This window comes from Gobio gobio, assembly GCF_949357685.1.
Source record: "Gobio gobio genome assembly, chromosome: 1".
NCBI classification, from domain to species: domain Eukaryota; kingdom Metazoa; phylum Chordata; class Actinopteri; order Cypriniformes; family Gobionidae; genus Gobio; species Gobio gobio.
In genome coordinates this window covers 58743143-58766109 of record NC_137097.1, presented here as the reverse complement: position 1 = coordinate 58766109, position 22967 = coordinate 58743143, and the positions used below count along the sequence as shown (strand labels likewise).

General features: G+C 37.9%; 1 protein-coding gene across 2 annotated transcripts in view; it reads left to right on the top strand.

Annotated features, from left to right (window-relative positions):
* Positions 1-22967, top strand: part of llgl1 (LLGL scribble cell polarity complex component 1) — a 43611-nt gene that overhangs the window by 11371 nt on the left and 9273 nt on the right. For both annotated transcript variants that reach the window (XM_079823833.1, XM_079823832.1), the window contains exons 3-14: positions 10243-10324; positions 10481-10611; positions 10713-10856; positions 14840-15002; positions 15323-15458; positions 17206-17260; positions 17356-17510; positions 18575-18792; positions 19457-19524; positions 19733-19886; positions 21470-21574; positions 22110-22402. In XM_079823833.1, the coding sequence (XP_079679959.1) occupies positions 10243-10324; positions 10481-10611; positions 10713-10856; positions 14840-15002; positions 15323-15458; positions 17206-17260; positions 17356-17510; positions 18575-18792; positions 19457-19524; positions 19733-19886; positions 21470-21574; positions 22110-22402 (1704 nt within the window). The remainder of the gene's footprint in view (positions 1-10242; positions 10325-10480; positions 10612-10712; positions 10857-14839; positions 15003-15322; positions 15459-17205; positions 17261-17355; positions 17511-18574; positions 18793-19456; positions 19525-19732; positions 19887-21469; positions 21575-22109; positions 22403-22967) is intronic.

Genomic DNA, 22967 nt, shown 5'->3' with positions numbered 1-22967 from the left:
AGATGATATTTTTAAGTAATCTACTATGAGAGTCTTTGGAACATTTTGTTTTCCATCTCAAAAATGGTGCATACTTTTGCGTTTTAGCATAAACGGACTGGGTTTAATCCATCATTCAATGACTCATTCAACAGAACTCGCTTGTAATTGTGTTTAAAAAAAAAAAAAAAAGAGAGAACCCCCTTAATTACTTGGGGTTTGTCTTTCAATATAGGACAACGTATGTTTACTACATTAGACTTCGGACACAATGTCTGCTGTTTGTCATTATTCAGACCGTGAAATTGCATTATCCTTTGCTAACTTGTTGTTAGCGCTTGAGTGAGTAATTGTGGAGCATTGTGGAGAGGAGATGGCCGGCGTTGGCCCTCAGAGAGAGTGTTTGGCTTATGTTGTGAGAGCAGTCTGGGGCCCAGGAAGGGAGTTCTGATTGTTACATGACTTTGACATGTTAAAACTCTTTTTGTGGTAATGGAGAGGGTGGAGAGCATCTATAGTGTGGCTAAATATTTATACTATTTTTATCTTGATTAATTTATGCTTAAGTTAGTTATTTTAAAGCTGTAGTTTCCCTTGTGAAAAAGCAGTACACTTAATTGTGTTGAATGTGCACTTGTACTTCAAATCTTCAGTAGTAAACTAATACATTTAATTAAATTGCAATTAATTGTGACATTACATTCAGTTCTCTCTTTTATCATTTAAGTACTGTAATATTATATATATATATATATATATATATATATAATTAGGGCTGTACGATTTATCGAAAAATAACCGAAACCGACATTCACAACCTCTAACCGACGTATTTTTCCCATGTCGGTTATTTCGGTTTTCACGTGACTCCGCCCCGTCAGTCACATCAAGTGCAGTTTGCAGGCACACAGAGAGATGCAGGAGCAGTTTATAGATGCCCAGAATCACTATAGTAACTGCATGTTTTACACAGTTTATACAGGTCAGTTAATTGCTGTTCTTATAGCCTACGCGCTGACACACACACACACACACACACACACACACAGAGAGACGGCGCGCGCAAGCCCCGAAGCCAGATCGCTTTCACTTTCATGCTCATAAAGTTTGTCAAGTATGCGTTCAAAGGCTTGCCAGTTTCAACATTTAAAGCGATTGTGCACTATTCAAAAACAACAATACGGAAAACTTCTCCGTTCAGTGCTCAGCTTTTTTCTGTGACACAGAGAGCCGAGCCGCGTCGTGTCTCTGACAACACGCGCGCGCCCTGAAGGCAGACCTCTATCAAGTGCGTCCTCACAAAGCTTGTCATTTGTATGTGGTTTAAGCCCTGCCAGTTTGAACATTAAAGCGAGTTTCGACCATCAGATGTGTGTTGTGTTGAACTAATGCCTGACAAACGTGACAAACCAACACTCGAGAAAGCTCGCAGCCTCGCACATCACGTGAAGATTGCGCGAAGACCGCGCGCCGAGAGGAGCGCAGAAACGCAGTGTCAACGCTGTCCTGTGACTAAAGTCACTAAAGGAGCTTAGAAACTCAACCGTTATAGGCATACATTTTAATACCTTTGCAGTAAGTACAAACCACAGCTTCATAATGAATAGAGACGGTATGAGTAGCCTAATTCACACACACAATCACTCTCTCATTAATGCATTCAAATAAATGTAATGTAGGCCTACTGTGTTAATTTATTTGTATCTAATGTACAACAAGCAGAAATCTGCCCCATAGACAATAACTGCTGAAAATGAACCGTTTCCTTCAAGTATTTTAAAATCACAAAGAAATGCACTTTTTCATTAGAAAAAAAAATCCACCTATAATAGTAGAAATTATTTACAGTACAAACCTTATCAGTGAACTTACTCAACCTTATGAGGGCAAAAAAAGCACAATAATCGTTCATTAATCGTAATCGAGGCGAAATGTTCAATTAATAGAGGTTTTTATTTTTGGTCAAATCGTTACAGCCCTTATATATATATTACAGTACTTTTATAAGCAAGGTTTCAAGCATCAAAAAAATGCGTAATACAGCTTTGAATTTAGTTTTTTCCCCTGTATATTAGAATGTGTCCTGTTTAATTTTATATTTTTTTCTGAGCAAATAATAATGACTTATACCATTAAAAGACTCTATTTAAGGATCACAGTGCAGGCCTCAAATACTAATTAATTATAAATCTTTATACTTTGCCACTATCCTTCAAACAACTAGGTTTTACCCATTTATCAGCAATACGTTTTTGTAAGGAAGTAAAAAATCCTTAAAAATATAATAACATTTAGTATGATAACATATTATTCTGTAATACTTACCTGTAATTATTAAAATAAGTATATTTGCATTACACTGAATGAAAAAGCATTACTCTGAGTGGCGAAACTTCTACTTCAGCTTATATTGCAGGCCATCATCTGGCCACCCATATCAAACCGTGAGCTTGACCAGTAAAGTTAATCACAATTATTCACAACATCGTCTTATTTTTCAAAAAAATCTAACAATGTAAGTGTTTTTGGCATTTCACTGAATGACGTACTGTATGTTTTTGTAATTTCAGGCCTGTACACACCACGACGATTATCGCGTGCGCTTATCGCTAGGGTTTTTCGTGACTTTTTTGGCGCATCTTGAGTGTTCACACCCAAGCGAATATTTTTTTTATTTTTTTCTTCACTGGCGACACGCCAAGTGAACGTGCAAATTCAATAGATGCCGCTACCGGTACACAAGGTGGTGCTGCGGCACTTTACACTTCTGACACTCGCTTGTCACACAGAAGAAGAAGAGAGACAGTATTTACGAGCTTGCCAAAACCATAGACATAATGTGTCTATGGCCAAAACCATTCACACACTTTTTTTTTTCTTACTGGCAAGCAGCATTAGCAGCTCATCTTCTTTGTCTACTTACTACTTCTTTGTCGTATCAATGTGTGCTCGGCAAGACCGTTTTGTGCTTAAGCGCGACAAGTTGTGTTTTACTGTCACTTCAGCAGCTCCAGGCACGTGAACAAAAGCGCTGATCTCATTGGTCGGGCAGTTTTTAACGCGCCACGTCAAAATAAAAAAAAACGAACCTGAGGCGTTTTTAAAAATTACGCTTTTACGCCTTCCGTTTTTGTGCGCCAGTGTGCACACTCACATTGGCGCCCTTTGTTTAGTCACGAGGCGTTAAACATCAACGATAAACGCGCGCGAAAATCGTCCCGGTGTGAACAGGCCTTTAGGCTACCACACCATGAAAAGGTGGAATTATACAATATTTAAAGGTCCTGTTCTTCGTGATCCCATTTTTCAAACTTTAGTTAGTGTGTAATGTTGCTGTTCGAGCATAAATAATACCTGTAAAATTATAAAGCTCAAAGTTCAATGCCAAGCGAGATATTTTATTTAACAGAAGTTCCCTTTCAAAGCCTACAGTGAACGGCCGGTTTGGACTACATGATCCCTGTACATCCTGCTTTAATGATGTCAGTAGAATAGTTTGTTGACTAACCTCCGCCCACAAGAATACACAAAAAGGGGGCGTGGTCTTGTTGCTCTCCCACGTGGAGAAGAGGAAGTGTTGCGTTCGTAGAGTGTGTTTGTCGCCATGTCGTAGAGACGCTGTTATTTTCATCCCGGAGTCAAATCACCTTTGTTTGGCTTTCAGGGACGCTGTACTTTGAGCGCATGCATCTCCCCGTTATGGTTAGAGGCGTGACCTTTCCGGGCAACGTGCGCTAAGCATCTGTCGAATCACAACATGGGAACCGCTGGCACAATCAGAACTCGTTACGTATTTCTGAAGGAGGGACTTCATAGAATAAAGAAATCTTCGAGCCGTTTTTAGGACCGTGAAAACAGCGGTATACAGATGAGTAAATTGTGTGAAAAATACTGTTTTTTTTTTTTTTACACGCGAAACATGAACACATGTTATATTGCACACTGTAAACACAATCAAAGCTTCAATAAAACAGGAAAAACGGGACCTTTTAAAAGCAATTAATTCACTTTTCTGCAGCACCACATGGTCTTTAGGGTTCCTTTTGATGATGTCACAGACGGTCAATTTTTTTAATATGATTTCAGAATGGCTTCTTGATCCTGTTACACTGGACAAAAGTCCCCTGGTTATTTAAATACTTTAAAAAATAAATAAGACCTAGTCCTTTTAATATAACACAGCCAACACTTATTTGAAAATGCCAAGAAAACCAATATATTTTGTAACTTGGTATTTTATATATTTATTTAAACATGTAATGGCAAAATCAAAGTCCGGACCATTATGCTGAATGACAATTTTACACTTTGGAACATTATTTCCCCCATATGTTGACATTTTGAGAAGTTATTTGAAATATTAAAGTAGACACTTTACTTGCATTTAACATGTTTTTTATGTATATAAAAAAATCGTGCACACACTTGTATACATATACATACATACATACACACTACCAGTCAAAAGTTTAGAAACTTGATTGTTTTTGAACAGTCTCTTCTGCTCACCAAGGCTGCATTTATGTTATTAAAAATACAAAAATGCTGTAATATTATTAAAAAGTAAAATAACTGTTTTCTATTTGTATATTTTTTAACATGTAATTTATTCCTGTGATGCAAAGCTGAATTGAGCATCATTACTCCAGTCTTCAGTGTCACATGATCCTTCAGAAATCATTCTGATATGATGATTTGCTGCTCAAGAAACTGCTTCCAGAATTATCAATGTTGAAAGCAGTTGTGTTAAATGCAGCTTTGAATCACAGAAGTCAATTTCATTTTAATAATAAAAAATATGATTTATGTTTAAAAATAATTGATTTAAATATATTCAAATATAAAAAATATTATTTTAAATTGTAAAAATATTTCACAATATTTTTTTTTCTGTAGAAGAGTCTTTCAAGCTGTTTCCAAACTTTTGACTGGTATTGTGTATGTGGGTCAAAAGATGAGACGTCACAATTTTCGTCACAAAATATATATTAGTCATTCAATTGTTTTTTTCTAAACCTCATGACTTTTGTTGTTGGCCACAAAATGAGACGTTTTTAAAACTGTTGATGCTTCTCTTTTTCTTTACAATGAAAGTACCCCCTCATTTGTCTTAACCAAACCAATGCTCAGGTATATTGTATTTCCAGATTAGCAATTTAAAGTAACATTTTCTGCTCACATGGGTTCGGTTTCTGTTTGCATTGTTGAAAACTGTCTTCTTTGGCTTTAATATTGATCATCTTGGTCAAAAATAATTTACATCTAATACTGGCGATACTTTCATGGATTTCTTGAGGGGAATGTTTTTTTTATTTTTTTTATGTTTTTGAGCTGATTTGGATGCCTTCACTCGTTTAAAATTCATGTTCTTTGTGTTTTGGGAATATCAGGTTCTGTTTTGAGTGTCTGCATGTTACTTCAATAGAAACTTTAGTATTCATGTGAGACATGTTGCTGAGGAAAATTAATTCAGAATTCAGAGCGTTTCTGAAAGACGTTATGTCAACATGTGACGGGCTTTCAAAAAAGAGACTAACTCCTAGTTGCCTGAGAGTATGAGAACAGAAATTCCAGTGTCAAAAATGTCAAATGGTTCATAATTTAAAAAAAAAAAAATGGTTCACCACAAAAAGGAAATCCCTTTCTTTCTTCATGTCAACAAACCAAAACCATGCTGTGCCCTGCTCCGAGTGCAGCCATCTCATGCACCATTAGCAATGCACTGAGGTGGATGGATTGGCTCAGAAAGGCTGAAATTGACTGTAGGGGGAGTTGTTGAGGGGAAAAAATTACAGGGCCTCTCTGTTCATGTTAATGACCTGTTGGGTAATCAGGGCTGAGTGTGAGAGAATTTTACAGATGTTTCTGTTCCTCGCTCCTCTGTTTAATTCCCACACTCAACACTGGGGCTCTGCACTTACACTATGCTTCACATGCCTTTTATGTGCTCTGCGTTTGGAACCTCCTTTGGTCCTGTACTAATCTTTTATTTTCCCTCACTTATTGTATTCAGATCTCCCTTTTAAAAATCTCCCTCTCTTTCTCAGTCGTTCCTTTTCCTCTGGCTATTGTGCAGGTGCATGATGCTTAAAAATGGAGTGGTGCTGGTCAAAGGGGCCTGTTTTACTTTACTGTTGTTTTATGGATTGGACATTTTTGTTGTTGTTGTACATTTAAGCACACTCATTGCATAAAGCTTTCTTTCCCATAGGACTGAAACTTCCAATCTCACTGTAATTCCTATTGCATGTATTTGGCATAAGCTTTTTATCAGTATGGAGTTTGCCCACCCTTTGTAGCTATAACGGCTTCAACTCTTTTGGGAAGGCTTTCCACACGTTTAGGAGTGTTTATGGGATTTTTATTTTTTACCATTCTTCTAGAATCGCATTTGTGATGTCAGGCACTGATGTTGGACTAGAAGTCCTGGCTCAGTCTCCGCTCTAATTCATCCCAAAGGTGTTCTATCGGTTGAGGTCCGGAATCTGTGCAGGCCAGTCAAGTTCCTCCACACCAAACGCTCTCATTTATATCTTTATGGACCTTGCTTTGTGCACTGGTGAGCAGTCATGTTGGAACAGGAAGGGGCTATGCCCAAACTGTTCCCACAAAGATGGGAGCATGAAATTGTCCAAAATATCTTGGTATGCTGAAGCATTAAGAATTCCTTTCACTGGAACTATGGGGCCAAGCTCAACCCCTAAAAAACACCAAACTTTAGGCTACACTTGGCACAATGCAGTTAGGCGTACTGTTCTCCTGTCAACCGCCAAACCCAGACTCGTCCATCGGATTGCTAGACAGAGAAGCGTGATTCGTCACTCCAGAGAATACATCTCCACTGCTCTAGAGTCTCGTGGGCGGCGAGCTTTACACCACTGCACCCGACGCTTTGCATTGCATTTGGTGATGTAAGGCTTGGATTTAGCAGCTCGGCCATGGAAACCCATTCCACGAAGCTCTCTGTGCACTGTTCTTGAGCTAATCTGAAGGCCATACGAAGTTTGGAGGTCTGGAGCTATTGACTCAGCAGAAAGTTGGCGACTTCTGCACACTGTGTGCCTCAGCATGCGCTGACCCCACTCTGTGATTTTATTTATTTTTACGTGGCCTACCACTTCGTGGCTAAGTTGCTATTGTTCCCAATTGCTTCCACTTTATTTTTCCACTAACAGTTGGCCGTAGAAATTTAATAGTGAGGAAATTTCACAAATGGACAAATGCACAGGTGGCAACCTATCACGATACCACACTTGAAATTCACTGTGAGCTCCTGAGAGTGACCCATTCTTTCTCAAATGTTTGTGTCTGCATGCCTAGGTGCTTGAGTTTATAAATCTGTGCCCATGGAAGGGATTGGAACACCTGAAATCAATGATTTGGAGTTGTGTCCCAATACTTTTGGAAATGGAGACATAAACATATACATAAACACTACCAAGTTATATATGTATATATTTTACATTTATTTATTTCTGAATAAGAATCATATTTGCTTTTAATTTTTTTATGCTTTTTCTGTTAAAGGAGTTAATGTTGACAAAAATCTACATGTTTATGTTGCATTAACCATTTAATGATAAACAACCAGATAAGGTTTAAATGCTTGTAATTGTGTTAAGTGTAATTGTGCTTGTAAACGCTCTAGTTGTCACGTTTCACAGCTTTTGAACCTTTTCATTGTCTTGCATTTTTAGGGCATATGAGCCTCTTCTGCAAATAACAGTATGCCTGTTCCCGTGTGACATAATAGAGATGCTGCCATGGCAACCAAGGGGACTTCAGAATGGAGCAGTTCGTCTGGGGTGCTGTTTCAAGAGCCTGGTTGTGTAAGACATTATGGGCTTGATTAGGCAGCAGCTGAAGAGGCTCTCAGAGTGCTGTGTGTGAGGTGGCAGGGTGACGTGCGGCAGTGCCACACAGCCTGAGCTTTTGTTCTGGGCTCAGTCGAGCTGACGGTGTGTCCTGTGCTCCCTTCGCCCCATGAATGCATCTCTTCTCATTAGTCCGAATCAGATGTGTTCTACCCTGCCTCATAAGCAAGTTTGCTGAGAGAAATGGACTGTGCTCAGGATCATGTCCATTCCATCCCATTGAAAGTGAATACAAAAACAATGAAATTTGCGTCCATATAATGAAAATGTATGCCTTTTAAATTATTGATTTGTTAAATATTAAAATAAGATATTGATTATAAATTTGGTGGAGGTCTGAACTCTGTTCTCTAAATTATAAATTTAATTAAAACACACCAAATTAAATCTTAGGTTGTTAAATCAAGTTTTACTACTTTTTTTTTTTTTTTTTTTTTTTTTTTTTTTTACTTTACAAACATGCTGTGCAAAAAAAAAAAAAAAGTCACATTTAATTCAATTATGGGAAAATGTCATTCTTATGGCTTTTTGGTATAGTGACACTCTTTCAGCTTATCCATCAAGCTGGAAATGGATGGTCAGGTTTGGGGCATTGCATTGTGGGATAAAGAGTTTGACGCAGTGTTTTTAAGTTGTATACTGCACATTTTGCCCCATGTTTTGGTCATCTGGGTGTTCCATGTGTACAGAAAATCAGCATGCTTTGCACCGTATACACACCGCTTCAAAGGTGCACCATTCCAAACATATTCATGCTCTGTTTAAAATCAAGATTTTACTTCTAAAGAGCTGCTCTCTCTCACTAGGCCTGCTGAATTTAGTTTTTCTGCGGATGTCTCCTCCTCCTCCTCGCAGAGTTTGGATAGTTTTTTCGTGGATCAGATTTGACCTAGATATCCACTCTTTTGTTATGAAAGTGGAAGGCTGTGTAGTTTAGTAATGAAAAGCATGCTACAATACATCCAGAAATCATTTGAGCAACAGTCTAGCTTTGTCAGCTGCTGTTGATGGAGGAGATTTTCTGAGGTGATTTCTCTTGATTCTGGAAACATTCAGGATCAGAGCTATTTAGTTTTGATTTTTATTTTGGCTCATTTCTTAGTGTTTTGCTCTGTGGACTGTTTAATGCGCATTTTATGGCTGAAATTTCTTCTCTCAGAGAATGAGTTTCATGAGTTTAAGTCTTTATACAGTGTTGCTTCTTGACCTTTCACTACATTCACCACATGTAATTCCGTTTTGATTGGCTTGATTTTCCCTTCGAAAAAACGAGATTGAAAGTGATTCATTGGAGCTGAAATTTGACATGTCTTAAGTAGTGCTGCAATCGATCAATAAAAGTAAATGAATACATTTTTGATTTCTCAGATACACAAGCATTACCATTTCATGAAAAACTTTTCATAAAATAAATCAAGTGATTAACATGTCGCCATCTAATTTCAAATACTTCATAGAGCGCACACACATGCATGTCCATTTAAACAATTTTTGTACACTGTGAATACGAATAGCAAGAATTTATCAAGATTTGAAGGTGCAGTAAGCGATTTCTGAGAAACGCTGTTGAAAGTGGATCAGACCAAGCAGCACAACACACTTGTAGCCAATCAGCAGTAGGGGGTGTGTCCACTCATGATGGGGGAGGAGAAAGAGTGAGCAAGGAGGAGATTTGAAGTAAGACTATAGAAAGAGACATGGTCAGAGGAATATCACTGGAAAAAGAAGGGTTATGATCAGGCAAGAGCTTTAGTTAATATTTGAAAAGCTTTCCAGTGTTGGAGAGGCCTAAGCGGGAAGGCCTGAAAAATGGACGCTGAAGTTTCTTTGATTACACTACGTGAGAAACATTTGCTGTTGTTGTAAAGTTAGCTATAGTAACAGGACAGTTTTGAGTGTTATTGTTGGACTGAGTGTCAGGAGCTACTGGCTAACAACCAACTCTTGCTTGTATATACTCTTGTGTACTGTTTGTAAATTTGTTTTGTTTTTCCATGTCGTTTGTAAATGTTAAATAAAAACTTCATTTAATTTTTTTTGCGAAGCATTATTTCGCTTCAGCTATGATAGAGACATCCACTCTTGCATTGCGTATTTGAGCTTTTTGGGCCGGAGCAATGAAGGGAGGGGTGTGTTAAGTTTGGGGTTGATTTTCAAATAAGAGTTTTTTTTTTTTTTTTTTTTTTTTTTAATTGCTTAATGCACATTAAGTTTGTGCATTGTTCGAAGAAAGCAGGAATGAATGCTTGATAAATTGAAGAAATAATCAACTCCTTGATCAGCTTTCAAAGCCTAGTCTGAAACATTTCCCCTTGAGGTAATCTGTTCCCAAAACAGATGGGAACACTGGAGTATACCACTGTAAAATATTCCTTGACTGCGTGTTAAGATATGGGGCTCCTGGGGTGGAGATGACTGGACTTCATAAAGACACTGCTGCTGTCACTCAGATACACTTCCTCTGTGGACTGGTAAGATCATGTTTTAATCCTGTTCTCATAAATTGCACGTTTACATCAATCATTGTAGCTTGGGTGTGTTTTATTTAAGTTGTTGGTCCCCCTGTTTTTTATTGCCATTTGAACAGTTTATAATCTGTTTGGGATGGGTTTTCTCTCTCTTTAAAGGGAAGGATACTTTCTCTGTTGGATGATAATACCATTCACCTATGGGAGATTGTGCAGAGAGAAAACCGCTTATATTTGATAGAGGTTCACAGCTTCAATCTGCCTGGCAGGCCAGGCATTGAGAGCACCAGGTACCCACCCCCCCCCACCCCCACCCCCCAAATTTGCTTAAAGATGCCCTTATCATCTTGTCCAACCTATGACCTTGATGTTGCTTCCTTCTCCTCTGTAGTGCGACACGTGTGACCGTCATGCTGTTGACGCTGGGCTGTGGTCTTCTTGCTCTGGGCACTGAAGGTGGCGGGGTACACTTTCTGGAACTGCCCACCTTCACGTTGCTGAACAAGTCGCTGTTCCAGGACGAGATCATGCAGAGGTGAGAGCTGCCCTTCCACTGTCCATCTTGACCTGGTCACATCATCATGTCACCCAATTTCTTTTACAATTATCTTGTAGCCTAGCTGTTTTTAATAGGATAGACAGTTGAATAGGAACCCAACCTCGTTATACTTAATAATAAATATATTTGCGGCTTCTTAGCCCAAGTGTTCCCTGCAAGGCTGCAACTGAGTATTCTCATTCTAGAGCGTACAACTGCATGAGCTTATTTGGAAGAAGCCTGAGCTTGCATTTTGGGTTAAGCTGCATTCGTTTGACATTGTGGAAATTAGAATAATAGAATCAAAATGTATTCGCCTATTTTACCCGTTAGGGAAATTTCACCTCACCGTCACATTACAGTGCTTGTGCACTGTGCAGCCGTGCACATTTTTACTTTTGATTTAGAATTGTCGCCAATTCAGGGACGGGTTGCTTGAATGGTGGATTTATTAGCCTATTATTCTTAATCAAAAACACTTCAACAAAACAGTACAATGACAAACTCCCTTAAATAGGCACTTTTACAATTCACAATGATCTTTTCATTCAGCTCCTCACTCTCGTGATGAATGAAATCTGACTCCTGCTGCTGATCTGTGCTGCCACTCTCGTTCTGCCATTAATGTTCAGTTTTTAATTGTACAAACAGACTCACACACGTACACTTACACCCACATATGAACCACTGTGTCTGTAACACAGAGCAAAGTTGAGAATATGTGAAATCCATTCAAAAAGTCTGTAATAATGCAGAAAAAGCTCATATTAGGGACGGGATGATACTCTAGAATAAATAATGTTTCACAGCCTTGATGTTTTAAAGGCCTAGACTCTATTTTAACCGGAAATACTGAATTAATAAAAATAAAAAAAACCTCAGACTCAGGAGGCGCATTGAGTTGTCATTATTTGAGTTTAAATAAAATAAACCTGTTTGATTCAGTGTTGGTGTGGTTTTAATGAAAACTGAAACTAATTAAAAGCATTTAATTAGCTAATAAAATACATTATCAGGTAGTTATGATAACCTATGCATGTTAGATTTATAAAAAAAAAAAATACATACATGCATACATGCATACATACACGTATATGTGTGTGTTTATATATTATAAAATTGTTGCAAAAAAAACAACACTGTCATAACTATTTGTATCACTGTGTATCAACTATTGAGGAAGCCTCCGGAGCTGAAATTCAGATATTATAATAGGAATTTTGTTTCTGACATGTGCTGTTATCACAACAGACAGACCCGTCTGACCAAGCAGAGCAGGCTCTCAGAAAGGTGGGCTTGAAAGACTGAATCTTCGAACAAACTGTTTTCAGACCATTTGAGAAATGAGGTGATGCACAATGTATATTATGAGAACATTTTAAAGTGATTTTGACCTTGGATGCATGTAAACCTGTTGTAGGAGACCCCAAAACAAAATGATGCGCCTTTAAAATAGGGACACTTTAATGTTTAATGTCATGAGTATTTTTAAGTCTCTGTGACTCAGGATGTCTACACTGGACTCTAATAAAGATGGCAGTGCAGACAGAGTTCACACCACTTACCTCATAAAATAAGCATTTGTGGATTCCCCCCACCTGAAAGGATTCTGCATGGGGTTAATGAAGCTGCAGCAAGACCATTTGTTTATTTTCTTTCCCTCCTTTAGCCCCTATCCAAGCTGCCTTTGTCACACTTCTCTCATACACTTTGAACAGGCAACGGATCAAACTTTGTGATTCACCCAAGGCTGTTTGACCTTTATGCCCCCAGCTGTGGTTGTCTGTTACTCTGTCAATAGGTTATATGCAGCTTGAGCTTTCCTGTCCCACTGCCAAGGCACTGACTTCACACTGCCACAGTTAGAAGTTTGGAGTTCAGAAGGGCATTGATCCCTGCGATCTGATGAGATATTTAATTATCTTCTATTCAGTTGTCATTGTAAGAATTTATAAATATTTAATACATCAGTCTTTAAGAAGAAAACCTGTTTTTCCTAATGGCTATAATTATGTCTGTTACAAGGCAGGAAATCACACTAGCTATTCATCTTCCTCTTTAAAGATGTTGTTTAACTCTGAGATAAATTACAGCTTTCCCAGTGTGCCCTGTTGCAGATATAGTCTGGGTGGCTAAATGTGGACCTCATCTGCCTCTGAGAGACCGTGAACTGCTCATTAACTTGGGGTAATGGGCATCCTATCTGAGCCACTGGTAATAAGTATGTGTCAGCCAGGAAACTACTGAACAAAATGCTTTTGTACCAAGTGCAAAATCTTTTGTGCCCCAGCCGAGGCGGCATTTAAAACAGAGGATATGAGCTTTGCGCACTCATCTTTTGAGAATCAGCAGGATCCAGAATGCCAGAGTAGACTTTGTGGCTCGGTAGAAAAACATTGTTTTGTGGTGATTTTAGTTTTTTCTTTAAGGCATGTTGGGACATCTAGATTGACATGTATATGAGTTTTAATGTCTTCAGAATACTTAATTAATTCATGAATAATTGGAAAAATCAGTAGATTTATTGGTCAAAAGGTGTGGGAACATTTGTTAAAGGGATAGTTTAAAATGATACAATTGTCATCAGTTACTTACCCTCATGTTGTTCCAAACCCTTAAGACTTTCTTTCATTAAAATTAAGGTATTTTAATGAAATCGGACTGGTTTCTGTCCTTCCATTGACCGTTTATGCAACTACCACTTTGACGCTTCAAAAAGTTCATAAAGAGATCATAATCCATATGAATTGAGTGGTATAGTCTAAATTTTCTGATGAGACACAATCACTTTATATGATGAACACATTGAATTTAGGCTTGTGGTAGTGGAGGGACCGAAATCTCTCAGGTTTTATTAAAATATCATCACAGAAGTCTTATGGGTTTGGAACGACATGAGGGTTAATGATGAACTAACGCTTTAATTCAGCGAATTCAACTTTATTCAAACCTTACAGCCTTGTTACACATTTTCAGTTTTTATACAAATATAAATTATAAAATATAAAATTGCAAGATCTCCCATTAACATATCATATTGTATATCTGGGAGCAATAATATAATTTCAGTGTTGCCCTACAAGTGACTATTAACATGTGGCATGTCTTTTCAAGAAGTGCAAATCTGTTTTTCTATTATTGTTTACATTTTCTTGTAAAAGCCTTCAGTTGTTTGTGTGAATTGTTTCAAGCCATGCCATCAAACGATTACTCCAGTCCTACTTTTCCATGCGCTTTCCGCTTTTCCTCTCCCCCTTCATGGCTACATCTCATCCCGACTCTGTGGGTGTACCATGCACATTCCAGCTCTTGAATCCATGCCACAGCCACAGAGGAATCCCAAACTGTGGCTTTTGATTGGTCATCATTTGTCTGGCTGAATTTTAAGCATTTAAGCATGAATTTAAGCATGTCAGCGTCTGATAATGTTGTGTCAACTTCTGCCGTGTTACTTTTCGCGTTTGATCCACTGATATTTTTTGCAGAGTTGTTTATTGAACTTTGCGTTTTCTTTCCATTCACCCCGCTAGACTTTGCAAACATGAATCAAGAGTAATTGTTACCAAATGTTCAATACATTGTTCTCAAAGCTTGCAGCTTGGTTTATTCTTCGCTCACTGAACCCTAAGACCTGCACATTTTTCCATGCGAAATGCTTTTCCACACAAGCCTGCGTTTCAATCTGCTGAGAATAAAAGTGCTGAGTGAAGTTTTGCAGTGAAGGTTTTCTGTAACCTCTGATGTGTACTTCAGTAGCGCTCTGTGTTTGGGGAGTTAAGTAGTGTGTACTCAGATTTGAGTTTTTCACCAAATAGGAGTGCAGTTGAGCGGCACTACAAAGAGAATACATCTTCCAAATGTTCTCTGGTGCAGCATAGCACTTGGTTTTGTCATTTTTATCCCTAGGTTTTTTGCATCTTCGATGTACACAAAATAAAATCTTGTTGTTTATTCACATGTCGTCTCACTCCCCTCTTCAGCGTTCCAGAGGAGTACAAGTGTGGAAAATCATTGGGGCCTGTGGAGTCCCTGCAGGAACATCCGAAAGACTCTGATAAAATCCTCATCGGTTACAGCAGAGGTCTGGTTGTACTCTGGGACCTCAACAGTCGTCATGTAGACAACCTTTTCATGGGAAAGCAGGTTTGTTTGATGTCTCTCAAATGCTTTTCAACACTCTAGTCTGCGGTCATGCGCTTGAAACGCATTGAATTAAAATAGAAAAACATAGACATCAATGTTTAAAGTTTGTCTGTAAATGTCAAATAATTGCACTCCTGACTCCTGACAAAAGGGGCGGGTCAAAAGATCTGTCCAAGATTCATAACACAGCTTAAATTGCATCTTTAAATCATCCATGCTTGATGTTAAGACGTCCAGATGGTTTAAGTCAAACCTTTTGACTTCCTTTCATCGTCTTTGCTCCTTTTTTTGACATTGTGTATTGTGTGGGACTCTTGCAGCAGCTGGAGAGTTTGGTCTGGGAACGGTCCGGGAACAGCTTTGTTAGTTCCCATAGTGATGGCGGATACATGGTGTGGGCTGTCAGCAGCAGCAATCCCTGCACCCATGACCCGATCTCATCCACCATACCATATGGTGAGCCGTAATACATGCCAATTACACAGCCTTTCACTTTTCCCCCTTGTTTCACACACTCAGATTTTGTTAGCAGTGAGTTTGGCGCACAATTCTATAAGAAATGATTGAGCAGCAAATCGCCATATATAAGAGTGATGAGAAACTGAAGACTGCAGTAATGGCTCCTGCTTTCAAAAACATAAATCTTACCAACCCCGAACTTTTAAATGGTACTGTATGACACAATATGAAGGATGAAATATATTTAATCCTTTAAATATAGTGTCATGTACATGAGTCAACATCACTGAAGCCAGTTGTTGTATAATGCATATACATTTTGAACAAATCCAAGCTCCAATCGTTTGATAAAAGTCTGGTACAATTTCTGTCATACTAGAGCAGTGGTTCCCATACTTTTTTACTTTTTTTACCTCTGATTTACTTAACATCTGCGTACCCCCTCTCTTCCACTTAGACCGCTGTCACACCTTTTATGTGGAGGGACACAATTTTCCCCCTTTAATGGATTTTTAGTTGCATTTTTTTATTACCTTTTTATAAAGGCAAACTCTAAATCTATTGCATGTTTTGTCTTTTTTTTTTATTCCAATAATTGTAATCATTAATATAATAAAGCAATGAATTAAACTTCAGTAAACCAATAATTTCAATCAAATTAAACCAACAAAAGTCATCTTTGCACTCCAGTGGCTCAAGCTGCATATAGATGCATTTACACAGTTTAATGCTGCTCAGAGGTGGCATAAATACAATTACAATGGCATAAATAATGTTATGATTTAATGTTTTATATGGAAAAAGTTCAACAGAAATATGATGGTTAAATGAGGGTTAAAAACAAAGTGATACTTTTATATCTCTTTACTTTTAAAAACTAAAACTGCCAGTTGGTGTCTGAGTCATCGGGTCATTCATTCATTCAGTAATGAAGCCATGAATGGGTCATAAAATTATTGACTCTCCCAGTTTGTTCAAAGCCGTGGATTCGTTCACTAACAAAACACTGCTATGTGTTGCTTGGAGACGCCCAACAGTTCTACTGTGGCTTTCATTTGAACTATTATTGTTTCAGAATAGAGCAAACAATTCTGACAATACGATGTTTAAAATGTACATCACGTAATATTACCCTTTTGCTTGTTGAAATGTTGTATAAAACGTCATATTTGCAATCGTGTGGATATTCGGGAAAAATTGCATTCTTCCTTGTGTAATATACTATCAACATTTTAAAAACTAGTATGGGTAGTCATAACCCCAGTTTGGGAACCACTGTCCTAAAGCATTTACATGACGTTTTTAAAAAGACTAGCTATTGTTTTATTCTAAATTAAATCAAATGTCTAACATGCATAAATGCACATCATGTTTAGTGCTTTATTGTTTTGCTTGCTGCAGATATACTGTAGTAATTCCAGTAGCCATTAGCTGATAGATGGTCATGTAATGTTTGTTTAACTCGCACAATGTCAGGAAATGTTGTTCTATAGCAAAGCTTAGAGTCTGTTCAATTTTTGTAATAGGCCATTAAAATCCTTTTCCAGACCTATTAAAAGGATCGTAAACCTCAAATGCACTCTTCACTATTAGCTGATGGTTTGTTGACACAAACCGCTTGGGGGATTTACGGATATTTTCCAATTTTTAACATCTACTCTGCCAAGATTTCTGTATTTTTGGTGGTTTCTCTCGAACTCAGTTTGTCTTTCTTTTTCCTCTTTTTGTGTGTTTTTCGTCTCAGGCCCCTTTCCCTGCAAAGCCGTGAACAAGATCCTGTGGAGGACAACAGAATCAGGGTTTGTGCCGTAATGTGTGAGAAATGAAATCCCATAATCTCATGTTTCAGCTCTGCTTGTTTGACTCAGAAGGGTGTCCTCTGTTGTCTCTGTAGAGCTCCTCTAGTGTTGTTCAGTGGCGGTATGCCCAGAGCCAGCTATGGAGACAGACACTGCTTAACCATCCTGCAGGACAGCAGCCACGTCACCCTCGACTTCACCTCGCGTGTCATTGACTTCTTCACCATTCACTGCACAGACAGAGATAAGGGTGAGCGGGTCATGTGGTGTGGCATAGTGGTTAAAGAAGGGTTGTTGTTGTTGAATAATACAAACACTGTACCTGTCTAATAATAATAGTAATCTACCATTATTATTGAATTATATAATTATATAATAAATAAATATAATTATAAAGGTGCAAACAAGAAACTATAAATTCCTTAATGCGATATTGCAGCTCTGTTTGTGCAGCCTTAAGAATCAATCATAATAAATAAATTATTCAATAATTATTATAATAATTATTCAGTAATAATAATACAAATAATTGTATTGTTATTGCTAATGATGTTGTTTTTGTTAATATTAATAGCTCTCATTTGGTACATTACTATAATATTAGAGGTTCAAATTAACAACAGAGCCTAATCGATTATATTCAACTGCCCATCTCGTGTTTTTTATTTTATTTATTTTGTATGGCGCACTAACAAACTGTGAACGTCAGATAACTTTCCTGTGGTAAATGCAACGTTAAGTGACATTGTTTACAAGCTTTTTTACTGACGTCTTTCCGTAGTTGAAAGTGATTACATGAGATGTTATACATTTCGGTAAGTTGTACTGTATCTTTCAACATACCTTTTGATGTTCATGCATGTTTTTTCGTGCTATAACTTGGATAAGTAGAGTAGAGCAAGCTTTAACGTCACTTTTTTTTTTTTACTGTTAATGCGTTATTGTGTGCTTTTAATTTAAACAGACCTAAATTGAACATGAGACATTTTCTTCACACACAGTATTTCCGTACTTTCAGTATTTCACAGTAGTACCACACAGCAGCGTGACACGTTTTTCACCCCCCTAGTAAAATTGCTGTCATAAACGATACAGCAGAATCTTATATTCACAGCCATAGTTATATGTTCAGACTCATACATGGGGCAATCACTAAACTGTCACCATTGCACACTTGATCAGGGCATTTGGACCCGGGTAGGAATAACCCATTCCTGTAATAAGTGTCCTATAAATCACTGATGATACATGCGTCTGCTAAATGGTTCTTTTTACTTCCTGTGCATGGACTTCAGTTATTTTTGTGCCTCACAGAATTTGATGACCCGTCAGCCCTTGTGGTTCTTTTGGAAGAGGAGCTGGTGGTGATTGATCTTCAGATGGCTGGCTGGCCCACTGTCCCTGCTCCCTATCTGGCTCCTCTGCACTCTTCCGCCATCACCTGTTCATGTCACATCTCAAATGTGCCTCCCAAGTTGTGGGAGAGAGTGATCAGTGCTGGCCAACAGCAGTGTCCTCTGCAGAACTACGAGGTGGGAGAATTAAGGACTCCACACAGACCCAAAACTTTTTTCGTTCAGTGTTTGTTTAAAAGGAAATTTGGTGGAATGGTTTTAAAATGTTGGAGCTGGGATTATTCCTGTTGATGGCTGAAAGTATTATTGAGTTATATACAAAAATAACTGTTGTGTTTTAAACATTTGTTTCAAATTCTTCCAAAATACTGTATAATGAGAAAAGGCCAAAAAATCAACTTGCAAATGCTGGGGAATGTGTAGAATGTTGCAAATGATGTGTATGCCGTTTAAATAACTGACATATAGTTTGCTTTCCTCCGTTTACATACGTCTTTTTTGTTTTTCCCGCTTTAGCAGAAAACTAAATATTTGCATTTCATATAACATCTGTTATGTGTATAACGTTAACAGCATAAAACAAACACCTCCCTTTCGTTGTTACTGTTATATAAATGAATTAATTTAATACAGCACGCTCATACTGTATTTTTAGATTTTATTGCTTAGGAGCAAGTGATTTTGACTTTCTGAAATGGATTTTATTTAACAACCTCCAGTAAAACATAAACCAGCATCAAAGTTCTTATTTTATGTTATTTCATTACAGAATTTAAAGTTTGCCAGATGTTTTTCGTTGAAGTAGCTGCCCTAAGTGTTTTTTCCCTCTGTATTTTGACAGAATTGGCCAATATGTGGAGGGAAAAACTTAGCACCTGATCCAAAGCAGAAAGAACTGATGTTAACTGGGTGAGTTTAAAAAAAATACTAATATTATAATGATTATTATTATATATTTTTACAATTATTGTATGCTCCGTTTCCATTACTAATTACAAATCAAAATGATTTCAGTTATTTGAACAGCTGCTTACCCACCTCCTTTAATGAAACGCATTACTGTTTATTTGGATGAGTTGTCAGGATGATGTGTGACTATTTTTGTTCTGTTTTTTAGTCATGAGGATGGTACAGTGCGCTTCTGGGATGCATCGGGAGTGTCGCTCAAACCCCTGTACAAATTGGGCACAGCGAATATCTTTCAGACAGACTGCGAGCACAATGACAGTTTGACGCAGGCTGGGGAGGAGGAATGGCCTCCTTTCAGAAAGGTCAGAGATTATTTGGGAGTTCTGATGATTTTTTTCGCTTTTAAAACAAAGCTATCACATCAAATGAACACTGGGATTTATGTTATTTTATTTTACTTTACTCAACTGTTTTCTTTCACAACAAGGTTAGCATCAGCTCGGCAAGTGTCTTGACCTCTCACTTTTTTTTGTTTGTTTTCCTAATCCACCTTTTCCTCTTCTTCAGCTTCTTAATAAAATGCCGACTGCAGTCTGGCGTGTGGCCCCCTTTAGCATGTGGGATTCACACTGGAGTTGATTCCGCTTGCACCTTAATTAAAAGCAGACTGTCTGACGATTGAAATGCTTTGCCAGCGTCTGCTGTAAATGAAGCTCATTGCTGCTCTGGATGGCACTGCTGCATTGCTTTTGTTTTATTGTTTTTTTTTTTTTCCTCCTCATAACATGCACATTCCTCTTTTCTTTGTTCTTGTCTTTGTCGGCATCTGTTTGGCCGGGAGCAGACGTGGTTGAGGGTCAAAGTGTCTAGAGGGGAAGGAAATACAGTCTTATATTGTTACCGATAGCATTATGTATTGCTCATAAGATGTTGCATGTCTGATGCTTTTTCTTTTAAGGCTGTATGGATGGGATTTGATTTATTTAATTTATTTTATTCCTTTGGGCTTAACTGTCACAAAGACAAACAAGAAATTTTACACATGCTGAAGTAAATTTCTTTTTTTACGCTTTCAAAGGATACTCCATTTGGTAACTTGCGTGAACGTAGATGGTCGACATGCGCGCTCTAGAAAGTTTAATCGTTTTCCAGTGTCTGTGCTATTTTTCTCCAGAAGTTATGACCAATAAAAATGTCTTTGTATTCTTTTAAACTAAAGTTGTCTATTTCATAACTCCCTCACACAAGCACTTGTCAATGCGGGCGTCTGTTGTTGTTGCAGTCTCCGGTAGTATGTTGTTGTTCTGTTCTGTTTTAGTTCTATTTTCTTCTGTGAAACAATGGCCTGGCCCACTGATTAGTGCAAAACAAATTAAATTTGTATGTGCGACTTGCGCCTACAAATGTTGCATTCAAGTGCTCCTGGGAAGTTCGTATTTTGTTTACAACGTCATGTGTGTTCAAGTCGCTTTCGTCGGAACAAGATGGTGGTGTACCTTCTCTTGATTAACACAAAAATACAGCAAGGTTTTTAAACTCTACTTCCAGAAAATCAGAGCAAAGAATGTGCATTAGGTGTGTATTGCTTTTGAATATTTCTTTTATATTATTTAAATATTGTTTTTTTATATCATATTTGCGACTTTGCCGTTTATGTACGTTTAACTCGTAAATATGTTTTCGACATGACTTGAACGCACCAAATGCGGTTACACACATTGGGCGGTGCGTGTACTATTCTAGCGATGAAATTTGTCACGCGTACTGTTCGCGGACCCTCGGTTATGCGTAAAAACCGAAGTATACTTTGGGCTTTACAATGGATTGGCTCGGGTGTGTTTTTACACTATACATTCCTCATGAATGGGATATTGCAGCACTGTTTGCGCAGCTTTAGGATCCAGTGAAGAATAACAATCTGTGTTTGCTTTTCATTTATTTCCAGGTGGGCTGTTTTGACCCATACAGTGATGATCCTAGACTAGGAATCCAGAAGATCAGCGTCTGTAAATACAGCGGAAAACTAGTGGTGGCTGGAACTGCTGGACAAGTAGGTTCACTAGTTTTTAATGATTAATGCAAATATATATTTTTAGTTCCGTAGCTTTGTTTCAAAGCCCAGTGAGCGACCTCACTGCCTACTGTCTATATAGGCAGCGTTCTAACATAACATGAAACTTCATAACATCTTGACTCTGTTCGTCAAAAACCATCTGTGAAACATTGACTATAACAATAATGATAAAGATTTAGTTAAAAAAAACATTCTAAATATAAAAGTATATCAGTTCACATCACAACTGTAACGATAAGAGCAGAGAGAAACTACGTTGTTGGAATCACTTTCAGAAAGATTTTTTTTCCCAGCTGATGAACGATAAAAACATTGACAGCCAATCAGCATCCACCCTGGTTTAAAGAGCTCAAGCATTTAAAGCAGTAGATGATGGTTACCTTTTATAGTTATCGTTCTTGGTGTGAACTTGCCTTAATAATATTGCCTAGTTGGGAAGCTAACTAGGTTTTCAAATGGCTATGGTCTGCACAAAAATAAATGAATGCTATAACCTGAGCTCTGTTCACAGGTTATAGTTATGGTTCTTAGCGATGAGAAGTCAGATCACATGCTTGATGTGGCCACGGTGGACCTGCTCCAGGACAGAGAGGGTTTTACGTGGAAGGGTCATGACCGGCTGCCTCCTAAGATCGGCTCGGTAGTGTTTGCTCCAGGATTCCAGCCGGTTGTCCTGGTGCAGTGCATGCCTCCTGCAGCCGTTACTGCGGTAACCCTGCACGCAGAGTGGAACCTCATTGCCTTTGGCACCAGTCATGGGTTTGGCCTCTTTGACTACCATCGGCGGAGTCCAGTGCTGGCGAGGTAACTCATGGGGCCATCCAAGACTGCTGTATTACTTGGCCAAATTCTTGTTCATGAGCACTTATAATCAGTGCTTCAAACTGAAAGCGATTGATGTCATTTGCTATGAAGATATTGAAGTTTTATGAATTGGGGATGGCTCCGTAGCAGAATTTGAGTTGGTAGGATACTGGCCCTGGTATCTTAAGGTAATAATACCTTAATGGTGGAAACGTAAAGGTAGAAACATTTACTAAATTAATATTTGAAATGTATGTAAAATTTGTTTTGTACAAGTCCATCTTTAAATTAAGCAGGGTCATCAAATATGAAATTACATAAAATGTATAAACGCATGATAATCTTGATGAGCATGTCTCCATCAGAAACTGCATTTCCAAACCAATTCTACAAATATTCCAGAAAAAAAACCTCAATAATATATATGATTAAAAACAACAACAATTGAACTGGATTCACATATGATGCATTTCATACAATATGAAATCATACAATATTCTCGCATATTCAGCATTGTAAAGAATGCGGTAGTAAGAGTAAATAATTAAGTAATAATAATTATTAT